General features: G+C 60.9%; 2 protein-coding genes across 2 annotated transcripts in view; one reads left to right on the forward strand and one right to left on the reverse strand.

Annotated features, from left to right (window-relative positions):
* The window catches only part of LRP3 (LDL receptor related protein 3), a 13,909-nt gene extending 12,021 nt beyond the window's left edge, over positions 1–1,888 (forward strand). The window contains exons 5-7 of the mRNA XM_040634369.1: positions 1–761; positions 870–1,002; positions 1,238–1,888. Of these exons, the coding sequence (XP_040490303.1) occupies positions 1–761; positions 870–1,002; positions 1,238–1,822 (1,479 nt within the window). The 3' untranslated portion in view covers positions 1,823–1,888. The remainder of the gene's footprint in view (positions 762–869; positions 1,003–1,237) is intronic.
* Positions 1,889–3,071: 1,183 nt separating this feature from the next.
* Positions 3,072–20,096, reverse strand: SLC7A10 (solute carrier family 7 member 10). Its single transcript, XM_040634370.1, has 14 exons — positions 20,055–20,096; positions 19,680–19,992; positions 18,993–19,055; positions 18,397–18,705; positions 8,730–8,934; positions 6,628–6,779; positions 6,279–6,404; positions 6,056–6,209; positions 5,200–5,323; positions 5,016–5,119; positions 4,579–4,675; positions 4,240–4,389; positions 3,476–3,653; positions 3,072–3,274 (listed from the first exon to the last, which is right to left on the reverse strand). The coding sequence occupies exons 1-14, from the start codon at positions 20,094–20,096 to the stop codon at positions 3,144–3,146; spliced, it is 2,148 nt and encodes a 715-aa protein (XP_040490304.1). The 3' UTR covers positions 3,072–3,143.
* Positions 20,097–21,022: the final 926 nt, after the last annotated feature.

Genomic DNA, 21,022 nt, shown 5'->3' on the forward strand with positions numbered 1-21,022 from the left:
TCGGACCTGCACTGCACATGGCTGGTGGACACGCAGGACCCGCGGCGTGTGCTGCTGCAGCTGGAGCTGCGTCTGGGCTACGATGACTACGTGCAGGTGTATGAGGGCCTGGGTGAGCGCGGCGACCGCCTGCTGCAGACGCTGTCCTACCGCAGCAACCACCGGCCCGTGAGCCTCGAGGCCGCCCAGGGCCGCCTCACCGTGGCCTACCACGCCCGCGCCCGCAGCGCCGGCCACGGCTTCAACGCCACCTATCAGGTGAAGGGCTACTGCCTCCCGTGGGAGCAGCCGTGCGGGAGCGGCGGCGAGGGGGCTGCGGGCGACGCGGGCGAGCAGGGCTGCTTCTCCGAGCCCCAGCGCTGCGACGGCTGGTGGCACTGCGCCAGCGGCCGCGACGAGCAGGGCTGCCCTGCCTGCCCACCGGACCAGTACCCCTGCGAGGGTGGCAGCGGCCTGTGCTACGCGCCCGCCGACCGCTGCAACAACCAGAAGAGCTGCCCGGACGGTGCCGACGAGAAGAACTGCTTCTCCTGCCAGCCCGGCACCTTCCACTGCGGCACCAACCTGTGCATTTTCGAGACGTGGCGCTGCGACGGCCAGGAGGACTGCCAGGATGGCAGCGACGAGCACGGCTGCCTGGCGGCCGTGCCCCGCAAGGTCATCACGGCGGCGCTCATCGGCAGCCTGGTGTGCGGCCTGCTGCTGGTCATCGCGCTGGGCTGCGCCTTCAAGCTCTACTCGCTGCGCACACAGGAGTACAGGTGGGTGGGCGGGCGGCTCGCGGGCATCCCGGGGGGTCGCGGTGGAGGGCCAGTGGGGTGCGGTCCTGGCCAGCCCCGCCATGCCGCCCTCCTGCCCGCTGCCTTCAGGGCCTTCGAGACCCAGATGACGCGCCTGGAGGCCGAGTTTGTGCGGCGGGAGGCACCCCCGTCCTACGGGCAGCTCATCGCACAGGGCCTCATTCCGCCCGTGGAGGACTTCCCCGTCTACAGTGCGTCCCAGGTGAGTGCCAGAGCATGAGACTCCTGGGACGCAGGCACCCGCTTGGACCTCAGAGAATGGCCAGCTGGGAGACCGAGGGGCCAGGCGGACAGCACATGGCCCAAGGGTCGAGGGAGGCGGGAGGTGAGGCCCCGGCAGGGAGTGCTGTGGGGGGCCCACGGTCAGGTGGGGGGAACACGTTGGTCTCCTGTGGTCGTGCTGACCTCTGCCCCTCGGCCACCACCCCGTCCTCCAGGCCTCGGTGCTACAGAACCTTCGTACAGCCATGCGGCGACAGATGCGCCGCCACGCCTCCCGCCGAGGGCCGTCCCGCCGCCGCCTTGGCCGACTCTGGAACCGGCTCTTTCACCGGCCGCGGGCGCCGAGGGGACAGATCCCACTGCTGACGGCCGCACGCACCTCACAGACGGTGCTAGGCGACGGGCTCCTCCAGCCTGCATCAGGGAGCACCCCGGACCCCCCGGCACCCCTCACGGACACAGGCAGCCCCGTGGCAGCTGGGGACGGGCCCCCCAGTGCCCCAGGCCACGCGCCAGAAGTGGGATCTGCCGTGCCGCCCCCCTCTGGCCTGCGGGACCCGGAGTGCAGGCTGGTGGACAAGGACAGAAAAGCCGGCAGGGACCCTCTGGTGGACAGCCCGGCGTCCGTGGACATGCCTCGGGAGCCCTGCTCGGCCCAGGACCCTCACCCCCCGGCTCCCACTGCCAGCAGCACCCTAGGCCCCCACCCACCAGAGCCACTGGGTGTCTGCAGGAGTCCCCCACCGCCCTGCTCCCCAATGTTGGAGGCCAGTGACGATGAGGCCCTGCTGGTCTGCTGACCCGTCGGACATGCTGGTGACCGCCACAGCCCCGCTTTGTAACCAGGGAATACACAGTCATTTCTACCCTGCCTCCGCGTCCTTCTTTCTTACAGAGAGGCTGCCCGGAAGCCCAGCCACCAGCTTGCTGCCTCTGCACCCCCAGCCCTGGTGGGCACGGCGGGCAGGGGGCCGTGGGGGCCAGAATGAGGAGGCAGGTGGAGTCAGGAGCCCCGCTGCACACACCCTGGGGTCTCCCTCTCCCTCCGCCATTCTGGGACTCCATCTCTGGGCAGCAGGAGGGCTAGGGCAGGGCTTTCTGGAGTCTTCCATGGCTTCTCGCTTCGTTCACCCTCTGGGGCGCCAGAGCTGTGCTGGGCCGAACAGGATCGTGGGTATGAGGGACCCCATCCACAGAGGGCCCTGTGTTGGTGCTCAGCCCTCCCCGCCCGTCCTCCCAGCCAGCCCAGAGGAGGGGCAAGGAGGCTTCTGCCCCCATCCTCATGCCTGTGGTGTCAGCATGGGCCTGGCCAGGCAGGTGCCCTTTGCCCTGTGGCTGAGGGGTTAATCTCCTGGGCACGAAGGCAGGGCTGGGAAGGTGGGCACAGGGTAGAGGAAGCCCATGGTCTCATGCAGGCCCTGAGACCTCTGGGAGATGCTGCTGGATGCTTTCTCGGGGGACAGTGGTCGAGCACCAAATGACATTGGCCAAATCCATCCCATCCTGTCTCAGGCTTTCAGTTTCCCCTGTAAACTAGGGTGAGGCCATGGGCTCCCAAGTCCTGACACTCACTCCACAGAGATTTATAGGAAAAAAAAAAAAGGCAGTTCCCGCAGAAACGCCTGGGCCCTCCTGGGCGGCTGAGCCTTGGGCTGGCATTGTGGGTCCTAGGGAGGTGTCTCCCGATCCCGGTGTCCCTTTGGGGCAGGGCTGGCTCTGGACCCCACAAGGGAGAGAAGGAGTTCCCGGCTCGAGTGGCAGAGCCCCCAAACGCCAAAGGCCTCCTCCAGTGCCTGCGGGGGCACCTTCCGCAGCCAGCACCACGCGAGCCCCGCCGAGTGATGCCCACCAGGGACTCACCTGAGACAAGCACACCACCCACCAGCCCTGTTTTATTCATAGACCTTTTCAGGAAAAGCCAGGGGGCAGTGCTGACGGGGAGCCCAGTCCACATCTGCAGGGCTCCCTCAGCCTCGGCCTCAAAGAGTCAGATCTCTCTCTTTTTTTTTTTTTTTCCAGGACAAAATGAAACAAAACAAAACAAACAAAAAAACCTTATTTTGCAAAAACACCTCCTCAATAAACAACATGTAAACAGAAACAGCTGCTTCCACGAATGTCTCACTGTGTCTTCAAGGCCTTGTCCGTGGCGGGCAGCGGGGAGGGCTGGCAGGGGCCATTTTCCTCCTCCTCGGGGGCACCCTGGGGGTAGACCACGAAACACAGCTCCTGGCCCCAGCGTGTCACGGACTCTGAGGACAGACGGACAAACAGATAGACCTTGGGTCTGACCCTGTGGGGCAGGGGCTCCCTTCGGGTGGATCCTGGACACTGGGCCACCTCTTGGAGAGACTTGTGGTGGTGGCAGGACCCTGTGGGACCCCGCTCCAGGGTGAGCCCCTAAGAGGGTGGCATTCCCAGGCCCACCGCCGTGGGGAGGCTGCCCGGCTCACCTGTGAGTCTGTGCACACACTTTGGTTTGCTTCTCCAGAACACCCCCAGGAAGAAAACAGGCACCCCTGTGAGGACGATGGTCACGCCAACCCCACACACCACGGGCTCCGAGATGAAGCTGAAGACCAGCAGGAAGGCCCAGAAAACCAAGTATGCGACAGGGACCAGGAGGTTCACCTGGGGAGAGCCGGAGGGAGTGCCAATGGTACCCCACCCTGGGGGGTCCGAGCTGCTTCCCACCCACTCCTGGGAGTTGAGGCGTGAGGGCTCCCTCCTCTAGCCCAACATGCTAGAAGCCAGCTCATGGGACGGCTTGAGGATTTGTAAAGTTTCAGGGGCTCTGAGCTGCACACAGCAACGATGGCTCACTGGCTGTTTGCCTTTGGCTGGGGTCTCTCTTTCTCTCTCTTTTTTGGTGTTTTGCATTGTTTCAGGCACTGAGCCCTTCTCCGGCTCCAGGATTTATACGCACACCGAGTATTTGCATTTAGCCCCGGTTAGGCTCTTCTGTCCTTGTGCACACTCCTCCAGGAGTGACCAGGAGCAAAGCATCTGAGCCTCACTTTCCCGTTTGTAAACTGGGAGTATTCACAGCACCCACCTCGTGGGGCTGGATTCGTCAGTGCACATACAGCCCCGAGCAGCGCCCAGCACGCGGCCAAAGCTGGAATCCCGGTCGCTGTCATCACCTGCCTCCGGTGCCCACACGACAGAAGGGGTGGCTCAGACAGCGTGGGCCAGCCCGTGCGCCCCCGGGCCTCACCTTGATGGGCCTGTGAAGCGCCGGCCGCCTCCAGCGCAGCACGAGCAGGCCCAGGACGGTGACGCCGTAGCAAAGATAGTTGATGAAGGACACATAGTTGATGAGCGTGTACGTGTCTCCCACAAGCATGATGACCGCTGTGGCCCCGCACTGGGAGAGGACCGGGCTGAGGGTGGTCTCCCACCTGCCTCCATCAGCCCAGGCCAGGAGGTCGGTAGCCCCAGCCCTCCCCGCTCCCTCTGTGGGCTGCCCGCCAGGGCCAGGACAAATCCCTGCCGTTCCCCACGTTGCTGGGTGGCCCCGGCTCCCCTCCTGGCTAGCCTTGGCCCCACAACTTACACAGACGAGGAGGGCAGGGATGGGGGTGCAGCGTCTGACATGGATCATGGCCAGCAGGCTGGGCAGGTGCCCCTCTCGGGCCCCAGAGAAGCACAGTCTGGGACAGAGATGGGTGGGGGCCATGAGCCTGGCCGCGGGCCTCCTACCCACCAGGTCCCAGACCTCAGCTCCAGACCTGACGTCCCTCTTGAGCTGTCACCTCTGACCCCTGCTCTGGGCCCCAGCAGCCCCCTGGGGCAGTTCTTCCCTGTCTCACCCTGCCTCCCTTTAGCTTTCTGGACCTTAGAGTTGGGGTCCGACTCCTGTTACTGGGGAGTTCACTATCTCAGCTTCAAGTGGGTCCCACCGGGCAGGATTCGGCTTCCTCCGGCCCCTGGCGCTGATCGCACGCACGGGCCTTGCCTCACCTTGACCAACCCCTTCCCCAATCCAGTCACCTGGAGGAGGTGAACAGGTAGCCGTTGATCCCTCCAAAAGTGGAAAGTGCCACGGAGACGGGCATGACCCAAGAAAAGTAGCCCAGCAGCTTCTCCCCGAAGGTCTGAGTGGGCACAGAAGAGAGGTGACGCGTGAGGCAGGGTGGGGTGGTCAGGAGCCAGGCACAGGTGGGACCCCACTCACCACGGCCACTGCGTTAGAGGCCAGCAGCTCCTGGGGGGACATGGCAGTGAAGTAGGCGATGTTGGTGAAGGTGTACACAGAGGTCACCAGCGGGATGGAGATGACGATGGCACGAGGTAGGTTCCTGGGGGCAGGGGTGGAGTGTGTCAGCGTCAGCCCCCCGGGGGGGTGGGGGAAGGTGCTGGGAGGTGGGGTCCAGGGGACCCAGCCAGGGAATACTTTGAGTCTCCATCTCCCGGGTCCGGGTCCGTTGGGGGTCTTGGGACAGGGAAGGGGCAGCACTGCTGTCCCCCTGCCACCCCCCAGCCCCGGTCTGGGCGCAGGCTGGTGGGAGGAGGGGCGATGGGGAAAGGGCCACAACAGATCCCGAGGGATGTCGGTACACAAAGAGAAAAGTGCATATAGCTAAAATCAGCCTTGAAAATCCTCTAAAATCTTTGAAAAGTGCCTCCGAAGCCCAGTGCATAGACCTAGGGTCCCCCAGAACGCCCTATCGGCCCCAGCCGCCAACTGTTCGCTGTTGGGACCCTTGGCTGAGCATCAGACGGAGACATCGGCTTCATCCATAGGGCGTGTCATGCGCACACGGATCAATTTTGGCCAAATGCAAATAGCTGGATCCGTGGACAGCTGGACAACGCTACTCGGTGTTTCTGTGGCCCGGCTTGGTGCCACGATCCGCCCACAGCCACGCAGTGCTGGGCCAGGCAGGAGCGCTGGCGTCCCAGCAGCAGCACGCACGGTCAGGCAGATGACCAGACCGAGCCCCAGGAGGCAGCGGGGGTGTACAGGGAGGCGGCCTCTCCCTCCGCTGCACCCCTCCCCTTCCCAAGGCCTGGCTGGGCATCCCACTCACTTTCGAGGGTCGACCAGCTCCTCAGTGACGTAGTTGAGGAAGTTCCAGCCGCTGAAGGCAAAGGAGCCCTGCAGGAAGGCCAGGGCCAGGTGACCCACAGAGGGTGTCATCCAGAAGTCAAAGGCATTGCTGGGCCTCAGCTCCTCGAAGTGTCCTGGGGGTCCAGAGGTCAAGGGTCAGTGTTGCCGTCGCAGCCCTGTGCACGGCCCCACCCCGGCCCTACCTTGGAAGATCTGGACAAAGCCCACGCCAATGATGAGGGACAGGGCCAGCAGCTTCCCGCCGGTGAAGATGTCCTGGATGCGCGTGGCCCAGCGCACGCTGGAGCTGTTCACCCACGTCAGGAGCACTGGGGAGGAAAGGAGAGTGGGCGGGGGGCCGCAGCCAAACCCACCCCAGGCTGCCGGAGGGCGACATCCCCCTCCCCCCTCCCCGCAGCCAGAGTGCAAGCAGCCCACCCCCTGAGACTGAGCTCACATGGGGCCGGCAGCTGGAGGGACCCCCCCACCCACCCACTCAGTCCTCCCGCACAGGGGCTTCTTGCAGGGTGCAGGCCCAAGGTGGGCGCTCACTCAGGCAGGCCATGGAGAGTGCGCGGGAGGCGGTGGCTGGGGGGATGCAGTTGGGGAACACGGGCTGCAGCACGTAGTTTGAGAAGGTCATGGAGATGACTGCCAGGCTGGTTGGGTACATGATGAGGACCGCACTCCAGAGCAGGAGGAAGCTGGAACAAGGGAGAACCCAACTGGCACGGCACCCCGCGCCCTCCAGGCCAAGCCGGCCCAGGTGTGGGAACGGGGCTGCTCCCTGGGCTGCGGCACCCGAGGCTGGCCTGGGTGCTCGGGGTGCCAGGAAGGCAGGGCTGGTGCTGTTGGGGTCTCTGTTCTAATAATGGACTTTTGCAACAGAGACAGCATTCGGCATGGTTAAACAGCTCCAGGCTGCTCCTGGGCAGGTGTCGAAAAGGACTGGGGACCCAGCCACCTTCCTAACAGCCATCTAGCTCTGCCACGGGCTGTTCCCGAGCGGGGGCCGGCTGTCCCCAGACCTTCGGTTCTGGCTCCAGCTGGAGCTCTCAGCAGAGCGTGGCTGCAGGTAGCTGGCTCTGAACTGTGACCCCTGAGGGACAGGACCTTTCGAGGAGCTCTGGCCGGGGTTAGGGAGGGATTTACGTCTGTTCTGCCTGAGTATCGTCACTGCGCGGTGCCCCCATGGGAGCAGGGGCTCTGCTCAAGGTTGTGAGGCCCAACCTCTTCCCAGGGACTCTGCCTGCACCCTGGGGAGGGCTTGTCTGTGGTGATGCTCCTAGACCTTGAAGATGGGGACAGCCGCATCCAGTGACACCAGTGACCTCGGGACCACCATGTTTGGTAGATTCCTCTTGGTCCTCTCCTTTACTCGGTGGCCTACCCCTTGCTACCTTCTGCCAACCTTAGAAGTTAGGCGCCCTTGGGGTCGAGCCTTGGGTCCACCCCTCCCTCTCACTTTCTTCTCGAGTCTTCTCTTAACCACACAGCACAATTTTTCTGCTTTCTCTGGTCCCAGGCCCCTTTGAGGACCTTCTCCCCAGAGCAGAGCATCTGTGGACACACCCGCAGGAATGTGTCTGCCCTGGCGGGGCCCCACCCACTACTACTCCATTAAAGGCCTTACAACACATCCTTCAGAACCAAATTTTGGACACTTTAGCCTAGACTTTTCCTCTGAGCTCCAGACACCCTCCCACCTAGACCGGACTAGACCATCTCCTCAGATATGCCACAGACCCCACCAACATGGCAACCCTCCCCCCAAACCTCCCCACGGAGCCTATCTGATGGGAAGGGGGGTGTCACCTCTTTTGCTCCCACTTCTCCTTCATGCCACATTGGCTATCACATCCTCTGGATGATTCTGGGATCTTCCTACACCTTTATTCAGGCCCTCAGCATGGCTCTGCTGTATAAATGCAATAGCTCCGATCCCCCATCGTGCCCCCAGGCAGCCCTGGTGTCTCCAAGCCCTGGCACCCACCATGGATGTGACCTGCCCCTAGCCACACCAGAGAGATCGGGTTTGCCCTTCAAGCCTTGGTGCAAACGTGGTTTTTCCTGGAAGCCTTCCCTAGGTGGTGGCACCCCATTCTCTTGGCTGCTGGGCCATTGCCTCCACACGCACCCTCAAAGCAAGGGTCGTCTAGGTCTTCGTCAAGGGCAGAGGGGCTCGCTCCCTTCTGCACTGTGAACAATTTGAGGACAGGGATGGATCTTTTTATCTGGTCCTCAGCACACAGTAGGTGCTCAGCTAATGTTTATTGGTGAATAAAACAATGTGGGGGGGCTATTTAAAGGGGCTCTCTTGCAGCACCCTGGTAGGAATTTTATGCACTCCCCACACACATGTGGGTTTGCCAAAATCAAGGCTGCCCTTGCTTTGTTGCTAGCATCACCCGGGTGGGGAGCAGGCTTAAAGAACGTTCAGAAGGAAGCACAGGGAGGTCAAGGGGCCAGCTGGAGTGTCCTGTCCACCCTGGCCTTGGAAGGTTGCCCAACTCCCCCACCCCCTTTCCTCCATCCACCCCATGACCTCCCTGAGATGTGAGAAACAGAGGAAATTGAAGTCCAGGGCCCAAGTGACCCTCCATTCCGGATTGACGTCCCCTCCCCCACCGACCCCACTGGTGCCCCACACTCACCCAGCCAGGCCCCCGAAGATCTCGGTGACATAGGCATAGTCCCCGCCAGACTTGGGGATGGCGACTCCCAGCTCCGCGTAGCAGAGGGAGCCCAGGGCAGTGACGCCTCCACCCAGGACCCAGACGAAGAGGGCCAGACCCACAGAGCCTGAGTGCTCCAGGACCCCCTTGGGGGAAATGAAGATGCCCGAGCCGATGATGTTTCCTGGGGTTGGGAGAGATGGGGAGGCATCAGGTCTGGGGTCCCCTTAGCAGCCCAGCATTCTCCTCAGGCTCCCAGATGCTACAGTGGGGAAGGGAACCCGGGCTGTTCCCTGGAGGAGGAAGAGGACAGGGGAGGTGGGCCTGCAGGCCTGTGGATGCCACTAGGGGCCTTGGACCCTGCAAAGCCCACTCGTGGCCCATTCTCTGGGCTCTCCCAGGCTCTGGCATGGGAAGTGATACCTTGTCCACCCAGTTCAGGAGATGAGTCCTGCTCTGAGTTCCTCGTCCCCTGCTCGCTCCCACCAGGCCGGCGAGCACGAGGGAGGGGACTCAGCCACTCAGGAACCTACTTCCCGGGCTCCTCCCTGACCCAGGACCCAGACTGCAGACACAGATTCTGAAGGGACCTTGTTTCCTGGCCCCATTGAAATATTTCAGGTCCTGGGCGAGGGCCGATGGGGTGAGGGAGAGGAACCGGTGCATTTTTGGGGCTGGGGGTAGGGCAGCAGGCATCATGAAGGAATGGGGTGGGCAATGGCAGGCTGGCAGAGACTCGGCCAGCCCGGGGTCTGGATAAGACCACCTCTCTCCTTGAGACAGCCCGCTGGAGGCAAAGACGAGTCACTGCTCTAATCCCAGGACCAGAGTGGGAAACCCCAGCTGGGGCTCAGGTCACCTCTCAAGACCTGCCAGTACAAGAGGTTTCATGAGGCTTCAGCTAGATACCACATAGGAAGCCTTCTGCTCATCCATAGCTGTAGCCAGATGTTCTTGGCATCTTTGCGTGATTCTACTGTCTGCAACCGCACCTGCTCTTGCTCACCTCCACCCCCCAGCACATAGTAGGGGCTCAATACACATCTGTCGAGTAAACTGAATGGGTTAATGAATGGCCCGATGCCCCAAGCGGCACCGATGTCCTGACATGAAAGACCGATTTCCTCGTCTGTGAAGTGGGGGCAGCCGTATCTACCCTGCTCTCCTGGAGAGGCACTGTGAGGAAGAGGAGGCGGGTGACCAGCCTCTGAGACTCAGATGTAAGGGAATCCGCCATGGTCACCAAAGACCTGCCCTGTCCTCGGGCTGACTTGGAGTCTTGCGGAGTGTGGTGTGTGTTTGGGGGTGCTCGGTTGACTCACAGCATCTGGGGATACTCAATCCGAATGCTCAGAGGGCCAAGCGGTGGTCTATAGAGTAGGTTCTCAGGATAAGCAAGACTCTGAGGGCCCACTGAGCTGTGAGCTCCCTGGCAGTTAGGGCGAAAAGGGCAACGTTCTGGGTGACCTGGGTCTCACCATCTGTGCACACAAATTAGGTCGCCATCATTGGTGGTTTGCACAAGGACCTGCCCAAGACGAAATCATCCCCAAATGCCCAGGCCTCATGAATAAAAAAGTAACACCGCTAGGAGCTGGCTCTCAGTGCCTCCGCAGGATGGCCCCACCTGCGAGGTCCTGCAGGAGAGAGCACACCCATCAGGGCAGGGCCTGCCTGCTCCACCTGCCAGGCCGACAGGCAGGTCTGGCCAAGGACACAGCTGTGGCCACCAATCTGCATGCATTCCTTGTCCACGGTGCTACCCCCCACCCCGCCCCCGGCCGACACAGATTTCCAGTCTGGACGGCCACGGTGCCCCACTTGGTTTTCCAGTCACATCCCAGGAGCCCTAAATACATCCAGATAAGGACGAAAGAATGCCTGTCCCCCAGCCCCCAGAGGTAAGCTGAGCCCTCAGCCTGCTTCCAGGGGGCAAGGGGCCACCTCCCTTATCTATCCTGGGGGCCTGGGGCCTGGCTCGGCTTTCTAAAGGGTCTTTGAGTTCGCTCTATCCGGCAACAGAGCCTCTGTTCTCAGGGCTTGGTGGAGTGGGATTTGCCAAAAGCCAGTGAGGTTGGAAGCCAGCGGGGGCTGGGTGGCCTTGGAAGGCGCTGGGTGCATTCAGGCTGGGGGCATCCAGGGACCCGAGCAACCCAGCCCATGGGGACCCCAGCACTCTATACAGTTCAGCATGGCCTCGGGGGCATAGCCCTTGGGGAAGCCACGCCCAGCAGCTTGTCCTCCCAGGTTGGGGTCTGAAAGGGACGTGCCACTAGCCTGTGCCCAGGAACTGGAGACTCCGATGCTGGCACTGGGGGATGGGCCAGGGGATCACGATTGTGTGGACACATGGCCTCGGCCTACAGTGCAGGGCTTCTCCCCACGTGGCTGAAAGGAATACATGTGCCAGCTGGTGTCTCTGGGGTCCTCACGGGCCTCTCCTTCTGCGTCTGGACAACCTCTAACATCTGCCCCAGGTTTGTGCCGGAAGGTGGCAGAAAACCCCATTGAGGTCCACTGGCTGCGCTGGGGACCATGTGGGCTGGGTGGGGCTCTGCGAGGAGCCCCAGGGGCCGTGGGCTTGGGTGAGCGGCAGAGGGCAGGAGGGGGACCCGGGGAACAGGGGTGAGGGCCTCCAGCGTCTGAATGATTACAGGGGATCTGGAGCAGGGACCACGGAGCTGTAAGGGGTATGGCAGGGGGGACTGCCCACTCTCCTGGTGGTGGTGGGCTCAGGCATGCCTTCCCAGCCCTCATGCGCAGGTCCAGGGGAACCAGCCTGCTGGATTCAGGACACAGCCGTGCACAAGCCCGGCCCTTGGGGGAAGCTGCTCTGGACGAGGAGGAGGAGGGGCAGAACTAGGGAAGATGGGCTGGGCTGGGAGATACCACTGAGCGCCGCGTCGGGTGTCTGACGACAGCGGGCTGGAGGAATGCAGGTTCCGAGGCCTTCGCAGTCCCATGCACCCAGGGGCACGGCTGCTCTGTGGTCCTTGCAGGCAGAGCTCGGGCACAGGTGGGTGAGGATGTGAATCCCCCACCAGGAGGCCCCCCCTTCCGTCTCGGCCTGCCCCTCTTCCCTCGGCCCACACTGGGTGGTTCTTTATCACATTAAGATGTTTGGCCTGATGGGGCTTACTCGGCTCCGCAGAGGGACGAAGAAAGGGCCATTGTTCTTCTGGCTGTTGCGGTGTGCACTGACCTATTTCTGGGAAGCATTGGCTGACCATGGAGGTCGCAAGGGTGGATGGTGGAGGTCATGTTGGTGGAAGGAGCTAGCTGCCCTTGGTGAGTACAGGGGGAATGTGCAGTCTGATTGGGGGGGGGGGGTTGGGGTGCAGGGAAGGCCTGTCAGGCCCGGCTGCTGGCACCACCCCTCATCGCTAGAAAAGCTCTCAGGAGTCAGCTGTGTGACCTCAGGCCAGTGCTGCCCTTCTGGGCCTCAGTTTCCCCTTTTGCGAGGTAGGGCCGCTGAGCTAGGGGGCAGCAGAGGGCTGGTTCAACTCTGACTTTGGCAGAGGCCCTGCTGGGCAGGACAGACACATTCCGCACATCGCCCAAGGCCTAAGGAAACACAGTCTGCTCACTGGCCCCCACGGTGGCAGGTCTCTTCTCAGCTCACTAGATTCCCAGAAGCTGCATCACCTCCAGGAAGCCCTCCCTGACCTCCCACCTTGGCCCACTCCCTTGGTAGCTAGAGGATGGCCGGGAGGGATCCTTTTTTTGCCACCCTGCATGGGTCCTGCATTCGCAGAAGGCAGGGTCTGTGTCCTGGCCTGCTGCGATGAGGAGCCTGAGTCCCCCGAAGGACAGAGAACCCACAGGGCCTAAGTCATCTACATACTCCCGGCCTATCTGTGCCTCTTTTAGCCAGCAGGCCCACAATGGGGATTCTTCCTGTCGCACTGGCCTGCTGGCCTGAGAGAGAACAGCTCTGAGGCTGTCCGGTCTGATCAGGGGCTGGCCATCGGCCAGGCCTCCTTCCTCTGCTCTGGGCAACGAGTCCCAGCACCTCCCTGTTAGGATATGACCCATGGGGCCTCTGGGAAAGAGCTCCAAATTCCCATCGGTAGGTCCCTGAGGCCAGCGGGGCTGGTTGAGAATCCCCGGATCTGGGTTCAAATTCCGGAGGCCTCAGGGTGGGGTTAGGGGCAGGGTGCTGTGGACAAGATACTTTGCCTCTCGGAGACTTCTTATCTGTGAAGTGGGGAGATGAGGCAGTGACGCGGGTGTCCTCCCACCCTGCCTCGTACATCCGAGGCCCCAGGACGTGCTCATGGATCTCGCTGTTGTCACCTACCTTGGAGATACCCCAGGCCACCCAATCTGGCCTTTGGAGACCTGACCCCCATGAGACCTCAACATGCTGGAGTCAGTGGCCAGAGCTCTGCTTTGGGGGCCCTGCTGTCCCCCGGGGTGAAGCCCGTGCCTCCAAATACACGAGAGTCCTTCAGGACCATGTGTCGGGCACCCCTCTGAAGAGACACAAGTGCCCATTGAGGTTGTTGGCAGAACTCCAGGGAGGTGAGTGGGGATGCCTCCAGGACACGTCTGGAATTGCCACTTGGCCCGCGGGCACCTCCGGCCTAACCCACTTTCCTTTCAAGAGAGGGATGAGCAGAAGCGTGGAGCTCCCTCTGCCTGGCTCAGGCCGGCCCGCCTAGCAAACTCCGCCGGTGCCCAGTCTCCAGGCTGAGTCAAGGTCATGGATGAGCTCCACTCCGCTAGATCCAATCGTCCCCCTCAGACTGCATCTTCCCTGCCTCGTGAGTGGCATTTGGCAGGTTAAGCCCTTCCTCCACGCTCAGCCTCCTGGCCCTCCTCCCACCTTGCTGGCTGCTCCTTCTGGACGCCTCTGCTGGTCCATCTCTTGCCTGACTTCCAGATGTTGAGTGCCCGTGGTGCCCTCCTGGGTCCTCTGCTCCTTTCCTCCCACACTCCCTCCCTTGAAGACCTTGCATCCAGTCCCCCAGCTTCTGTTGGCAACTCCCAAATCTACATGCCTAGCATGGGCCTCTTCCCTAAACTAAACCTGGATTACCAACCAATTACTCAACAAACAGGCATCTCAAAGTTCACCTGTTCAAAATGAGATCCCTAGCTTTCATCCCCTTGCCCCCCAGACCTACCTCAGTCTTTCTGGATCAATAAACAGCAAACCAGGCTCCAAGAGGCTCAGGCCCAAACCTGGGGTCATCCCTGACTCTTCTCTTTCTCCCACACCTCACACCCAGTTCATCACAAGTCCTTTGGTTCTATCTTCCACACAGCCAGAACTAAACCTCCCCTCAGCACCTCACCGCCACCACTGTGCTCTGAGCCATCATCGTCCCTTACGCAAGTGATCAGGGACCCTCCTGACCAGGCTTTCTGCCTCTACCCCTGCTGCCCACAGCTTCTTCTCCACAGTGAGCCCCATCCCATCCCATGCCATCCCATATGCTATCCCATATCCTATCCCATGCCATTCCATATCCTATCCCATCTATCCTGTTCCATCCATCTTGTCCCATCCCATCCACCCTATTCTATCCCATCCTATACTCTGTCTTATCCTATCCATTCCAACCCACCCCATATCCCATCCCATCCCATCCATCCTATTCCATCTAATCCATCCCATCCCATCTCACCCATCCCATCCCAGCCCATGCCATCCCATCCTATCCCATGCCATCCCATATCCTATCCTATCCATCCCATCCCATCATGTCCCATCTCATCCCATCCATCCAATATCCTATCCTATCCATCCCATCCCACCCCATGCCATCCCATCTCATCCTCTCCCATCCCATCCTTTCTCATCCAATTCTGTTCCTACCCATCCCATCCTATATCCCATTCCATCCTATTCCATCCCATATCCTATTCCATCCCCTCCCACCCATCCTCTCCCATCCCATTCCATCCATCTCACCTCGCCTCATGCCCTCCTGTCCCATCCCAACCCTCTGCTGCTCAAAGCCCTCTTCCATTTTGCAGAGAGAAAAAGGCAAAGTTCTCACTGCAGCCGGCAAGGCCCACACAATCTTGGCCCTATCCCACTTCTGACTCATCCTACCATCCTCCCCACCCCCCCATCTTAATTTTTTCACCTTAGCACTTATCATTATCCACTGGCTAAACATTTAGCTGTTTATCATTTGCTCTTGACTCCCATGCTGGAATTCCATGCCGGAATGTCAGCTCCATGAGGACAGGGCTCTTGTCTGTCCTCTTCCCTGTTGTGTCCCCAGCACCTAGAACAGTGCCTGGCACGGTTCTGTACCTAATTGTTGAATTGATGAATGAGTGTGTCCAGTGCAGGCAGGCCCCCACCCTTGTAGCCAGAGCCGCCTCGGCACCCATCACCAAGGGCCTCGGCCTCTGGGTTGACTGCAGCCTCCGTCTGTCTCCTCAACTGCAGATCAGGGCTGTGAGACACAGACAAGGTATTTTGGGTTTTATGTCTCCTTAGGGTCTCGAGCTTGTGGACAGAGCCATCCTCTGAGCAGCCCAGCCCCCGCTGGCTCTGGAGACCACAGAGAGGGGCCTGCCCACCCTCGATGAGCAGGGACTGGCTCCTAAGGAGATGGGGTTCATGAAACAGACCTCTGAGTCCCTGAACATGCTTGAGCCTGACTCATACACACCAGTGTAGGTGGGATACCCGAGTCGAAGGGAGAGAATGGAGGACAGGACAGCCTGGTCAGCAGATCCAGGCTGATTCCCACTCTCCTGGACCTGGGCATGCCCATTCCTTGGGTTCGGATTGGGAGAGGGAGCTGGCGGGGGCCTTGAGTCAGGAGGAGAGATTCTGTACATGCAGCCCTGGGTGGGGGTGGGGAGTCAGGGGAGAGTCCTTTGTCCCTTTGTTTGTTCATCCATCCATGGTTGAGTGGGGAGCTTGGTCAATCCCAACCCTCCCCCATCGAGGGCTCTGAATCCGGCCCCAAGTTTGCCCAGCACCAGAACAGAACAGAATGCAGGGCACTGAATTGGAAGACTGGGTCCAAATCTGGTTCCAAATCCTAAGTCTACTGCTTCCAGAAGTGTCATTTAACTTCCAACCTCAGTTTCTTATGTCTGTAGAATGGGTATAAACACTCTCATCTTGCTAGGTGGGCATGAGAATCAAATGAGATAAAGGGAGAACATGATTTCATAATGTAATAAGAGGTGCTTTTCCGAAGAGATATTAGATGCAGCAAGCGTCTTACAGAGCTCCTGCCCAGCCGGCTCCCTTCCCCCCAGGCCGGACTGGTCCCCTCCAGGTGTGCTGGCTGGGGCTTGCAGGTGCTATCCTAAACACACGGCAGGTGGAGTCTTCCTCTAGCCCAAAGCCCTTCCATATCGTTCCATTCTGGAAAGCCCCACTCCTTGGCCTAGGCCAGGGCAGAGGGTACAAGGAAAGAGAATGATAGGATCTTCTGGGAGGGGCTATTTGAAGTTTTGGCGATAGCAAGTGCTGGAGCTGGTAACAAACAAGAAAATGGTGGCATCGAATATAAAGTCCTCAAGGCTTTTAAAGCTAAAACATGACACTTTGGAGACTTTTTTTTTTTTTTTACTTTGGCCAGATTCCCTAGGGCAGGAAGGTGGGACAAGATGTGGGAGATGAACTCTGCAGGACAGAGTGAGGGGAGGGGGTGAGGCCTCCAGGGCATCAGGTGGGAAGGGCAGTGCAGACCCTGACCCAGCCCACAGAGGCCTCCTCCCTCATCTCCTGTCCCCTCTGGTCCCCATCCATTCTCCCCTTGTCCGTCTTCTGCCTGCTGAAATCCTTCAAAGTTCCCTAAGCAGGGTCGTTGGGCCACCACTGAGAGTCCCGTGCTGGGGTCAGATCTTCTGGGTTCCCTTCCTGAGTCTGCCCCCCTTGGCCAAGCCACCTCTTACCCCTGCTCAGCCTTCAAGAGCTGGAGGCCAAGGGAGCAGTGGACCAGGAATGGGCTGAAGAGTAGGGGTGCGGCAAGGGCAGAGCTGGATGCATGGGACTGTTCTTACAGAGTCCGTCCTGCAGACCGCACGTGAGGGTGGAGCTAGCCTCCTCCACTCCCACCGCCACCACCTGGGCTCTCTTTTGAGGAGAGAGGAGCCAGCAGCCTCCACCTGACCTGAAGTAAATGGGATGTGGGAGGAGGCAGAGTAGGAATACAGCTCAAGCACGGCCCCTTAGCCGTGGCAGCCCAGGAAGAGCGGTGTCTCTCCCTGCACCTTGCTGGCCCTGTCTCTGGCTCCAGACACAGCCAGCCTCTTGACTCCATGGTCCGTGCACCACGTGTGGGCTTCCCCTTCCCAGGAGCATGGATCCTGGAGAGGGTGTGGGCCAGGGCAAGACTGTAACAAGCATCCTGGCCAAATCCTTGGAACCAGCCCTTCCTCCCTGCAGACAGTGGAGCAGGGATGTCCTAGGCCAAGAAGGTCGCAGGAGCTGCTCCTGGAAGACTTCACTCCAGGGACAAGTGGGTGAGACGGGGGAGCTACCTGCACAGGGTTAGTGTTCTGGGGCAACTCTCAGTGTGCGTGTGGGGATGGCCAAGAGCCAGAAGCCGGCCCCAGCTCAGGAGCTCCCAGTGCGGGGACAGGAGGAGAAGCTGAAGACTCCAGTCTGTTCTCCTGAGCCTCCAGCTTTCTCCATCTCCAGGGGTCTGCGGATGGGTGGGCAGTGGGTGCACAAGGAGATCCCACTGGCTGGGGAGGGGAAGACCTGGCAGGCAGTAGAATAAAGCAGTCCAGACCCCTGGCATTCGTCTGCCCAGTCTGTGTCCCCTGGGACACAGGGGATGGAACGGACCACTCCCAAGAGGGTCTCTGAGGCAGTTGGTGTGGACGCAGGTCTGGGTTACCTAGTTCCTGAGGAGTCAGCACTCATGACTTGGGCCTTGTCCCCTGAGCCCTCTGCCTACCCAGAAGTCCCCATATGGGAACAAGACACATGGCCCCATTCTCAGGTGAGGAAGATGGGGCAGAGGATGTGAGCGCCTGTTGGGATCCCAGCCCAGGAAGCAGGTGGCTTTTCTGCAAGCTTGGCATGAGCGCACCCCATGGCTGGCTTTCCCAGTCACTGATGGCTCCACCCTCTCCCCAGGCGCCTGCCGCCAAACTCTGCAATAATTACATACTCTGAACCTATTTCCCCTCTGGGCTGGCTCTACCTGTCCAGTGTACCCACAGGGTCTCCTGCTTTGGAAGTAGATCACCCACGCTGCCTGGCACCTGGACCCTAAACACAGTAGAGACTGGAGCCACAGTCCAGAACTTGGAGCCTTAACCTGGGTCCTCCTATCCAGTCCCCATACTTAACAGGGCTCCTGCACCCAAGGCAGGATTATAGTCACCTCCCTTTCATAGATGAGAAAACGGAGCGCAATTTGCCTCGCTGAGACCCGCAGCAAAGTAAAGGCAGCAGGGGGATCCCAGCGGTGGATGGGACCTGCACCTGTCAGGTGCAGAACTTCCGGCTGCTTGGGGAGGTGGGAACAAGAAGCCCTACTGCCGCTCTGTGAGGGGAGACACCCGCAGGTGCTCTGGGCATCCCTCACGTGTCCCACAGTCACAGATGGTAGGAGCGCCCGGAGCGGGGTGCCCCTTGTTTCGGGCAGCAGTGCACCCCAAGCCTTTGTCCCTGCCACCCCAGACACCCGCGCTCCGCGGCCCCTCTCACCGATGATGATGGTGCAGGCGCTCACCAGCCCGATCTCCTTCTTGAGCGCCACCCGCTCCGAGGCGCCGGGGCCGGGGCCCGGGCCGGGGGAGGGCGAGGGTGCAGGGCCGGGGTTCCTGCGCCCGCTCGGCTGCTGCGTGTGGCCGGCCATGTCGCTGTCCCGCCGCGTCCCCGCTCCCGGCGCTGCCCACTCTGTCCGAGCGGCCGCCGGTCCGTCCGTCTGTCGGAGCGCTAGCCGCCTTCGCAGCCCGGACAGCGCCCACAGGCGGGCGCATGCGCTGGCGCGGGGCCCGGGCCCTGGGCCCCTGGCTGCGGGGCCAGGGAGGGGCGGAAGGAGGACCGGCTGGCAGCCCCGCTCCCCCGCCTTCCTTAAAGGGAACTGCCCCCCACCCCCCACCCCCCCGCCTGGGAAGGAAGGAGAGGACTTGAGGCAGACCTAGGAAGAACTTTCTAGCTGAACTAAGGATGAGGCCCTCCCACTGCCTGAGTTACATCTAGTCGTGGGGTGGGGGTGGGGGAGCAGAGCTCAAAGGCAAGACTGTCCCTGCCCTCAAGGAGATTGAGGGAGCTGGCAAGAATAATAGCTGTCTGTGTACCGAGACCCTCTGCGTGCCAGCTTCCATACTCCTTAAATCCTGGCACGGACCCCGAGTGCGCGCCTGCGGACAGAAGGGTGGAGGTTGGGTCCATTCTACACGTGCAAGTTGAGCCCAGAGGTACGTAAGGAGGATCACAGAGCAAGTGGCAGGGCCCAGACGCAAACACTTTCTGACGCCTCCTTGGCTTCCAGACGGTGATGGCGGGGTGTGAGAATTCGCTCTAGGAGGGGTGCGTACAGGAACCCCTCGGAGGGGTCAGGAGACCCTAAGCACCCACCATCAGAAGTCCGGCCTCTAACCCTCATCCAGAGCCCTTAAGGGAGGCCTGGAAGAAAGTTTGCCCAGCCCTTCCCCCACCTACCCCCCCGCCCCGCCCCGCCAGGCTGCGCTCTGAGCTGCGTCTGGCAGGTTCCATCTGCAGATGCCTGTTCACAGGTGAGAGTGGGGGCTCGGTGGACTAGAACTCGGGTCTTTGGCGAAGGCCCCGCGCAGTCCAGCCCGGCTCAAGGAGACAGGGCCACCTCAACTGGCCAGGAGACACGGAGAAGGGGGCTGTGGCCCCTGAGTTCGCGGAGGATGTCGCGCGTGCAGGGTCCCAAGGAAGCCGCCTCCTCCCGGACGCCGTCCGGACTGTGCAGCCCCGGCCGGCGGAGCAGACGCAAGGGGGGCGGCGTCGGGGGCCACCGGGGCGGCGGGCGGGGCGAGCCTGGCACGGTGCGGCCGGCGGCGGAACAGCCTTTGTCCTTTCCTGGCGGCCGCCGCGCCGCGCCGTCCCCTGCATGTGGATGAGGCCGCGCCGGGGGCCCCGTCCTTCCCCCCGCCCGCGGCCTAGGGCCTGGCGGGGGTCCCGCCCGGGTCCGACGGCCTCCGGGCAGCCCCGGGATGGGGCGGGGGCTGAGGTCCGGCCCTGGGCTGCGGGCGGAGCCTCCAGGTGCGAGCCCGGCGGTGCAGGGAGTTTGGCGGCGGGGGAGGGACCTTCGAAGTTGGACGCGGGGATCTGGGGGTAGGGAGCAGGACGACCCCGGGTGGAGGGCTGGGGGACGCGGCGGGGGAGGCCACCGGCGAAGCTTCAGCCTTCCCGCTCCCGTCGGAGTCCGGCATTCTTGGCGCCCTCTGCCTCCCGCCCCAGAGACGCGTTCAGCAGCGGGCTTTCTTAAAGGAGCCTTGCGCAGGGGGCGGGGTGGGAGCGGCGGCACGGCTCCTGAGACTCCTGATGTCTCTGGGTGGGGTGGGGGGCTGTTGATTTGACTTTCCCCACCCAGTTGCCTTTGCAACGCTAGGGTCTGCTGGGAGAGGGTCCAGCCAGGGCTAGTGTGTTCAGGGGTTGACGCGAGCCTCACACACCCGCCAGGAGCCTGGGGTTTTGAGCATGGGTCCTGAAAAGTGGAATGTGTGTTTGAAGAGACGGAGTGACTCTGGGGCACTGGGAGGATGGAATTTGCATGTTATTGTCCAGACCCACAGTTCAAGAGGACATTTTAGTGGAATTGAACTAGAATCTGCAAACCCCAATGGGAATAAAAAGTTGGCAAGATTGGTTTACATCCCAAACTCAATCAGTACAATTCCCCACATTAACAGAAAAAAGCAAGGAAAACCATACCATCTTCTCAATAGATTCAGAAAACAGTCATCCATAATTTAAACAAACAAAAACTCTTAGCAAATTAGAAACAGAAGAGAATTTCCTCAGTCTGATAAAGGTTTCTACCCAAACTCCAAGCCCTCCAAGAAACAAACAAAACCCCCCAAACCTTACAGCTAACACCATGTTTGATGCTGAAATGTTGAATGCTTTTCCACTGAGACTGGAAATGAGGAAGAACGTTAGCGCTCATCAACACTGTGCTGGAGGTCCTAGCCAGTGCAATAAGGCAAGAAAAAGAAGTAAAAGGGCTCACCTTTTAGTTGCCGGAATTTAGGACAATGACCACGCCCAATGCTTGTGAGGAAGTGGAGCAGGAGGAATGCTTATTCATTGCTTGTGGGAGTGGAAAATGGCATAACCACTTTGGAAGACAGTTTGG

The sequence above is a fragment of the Ursus maritimus genome, unplaced genomic scaffold (genome assembly GCF_017311325.1).
Source record: "Ursus maritimus isolate PB19 unplaced genomic scaffold, ASM1731132v1 scaffold_19, whole genome shotgun sequence".
NCBI lineage: Eukaryota > Metazoa > Chordata > Mammalia > Carnivora > Ursidae > Ursus > Ursus maritimus.

What these genes read in the sequence shown, in the direction of transcription:
- SLC7A10 (XM_040634370.1), bottom strand. Translation starts at nt 20,096, where the DNA reads ATGCCGGACTCCGACGGGAGCGGGAAGGCTGAAGCTTCGCCG. An exon ending in CGCCTGCACCATCATCATCG is followed by an intron (nt 8,935 to 18,396) that starts GTGAGAGGGGCC and finishes TCCCAACCCCAG; the next exon opens with GAAACATCATCGGCTCGGGC. An exon ending in GAGCTGGTCGACCCTCGAAA is followed by an intron (nt 5,324 to 6,055) that starts GTGAGTGGGATG and finishes CCCTGCCCCCAG; the next exon opens with GAACCTACCTCGTGCCATCG.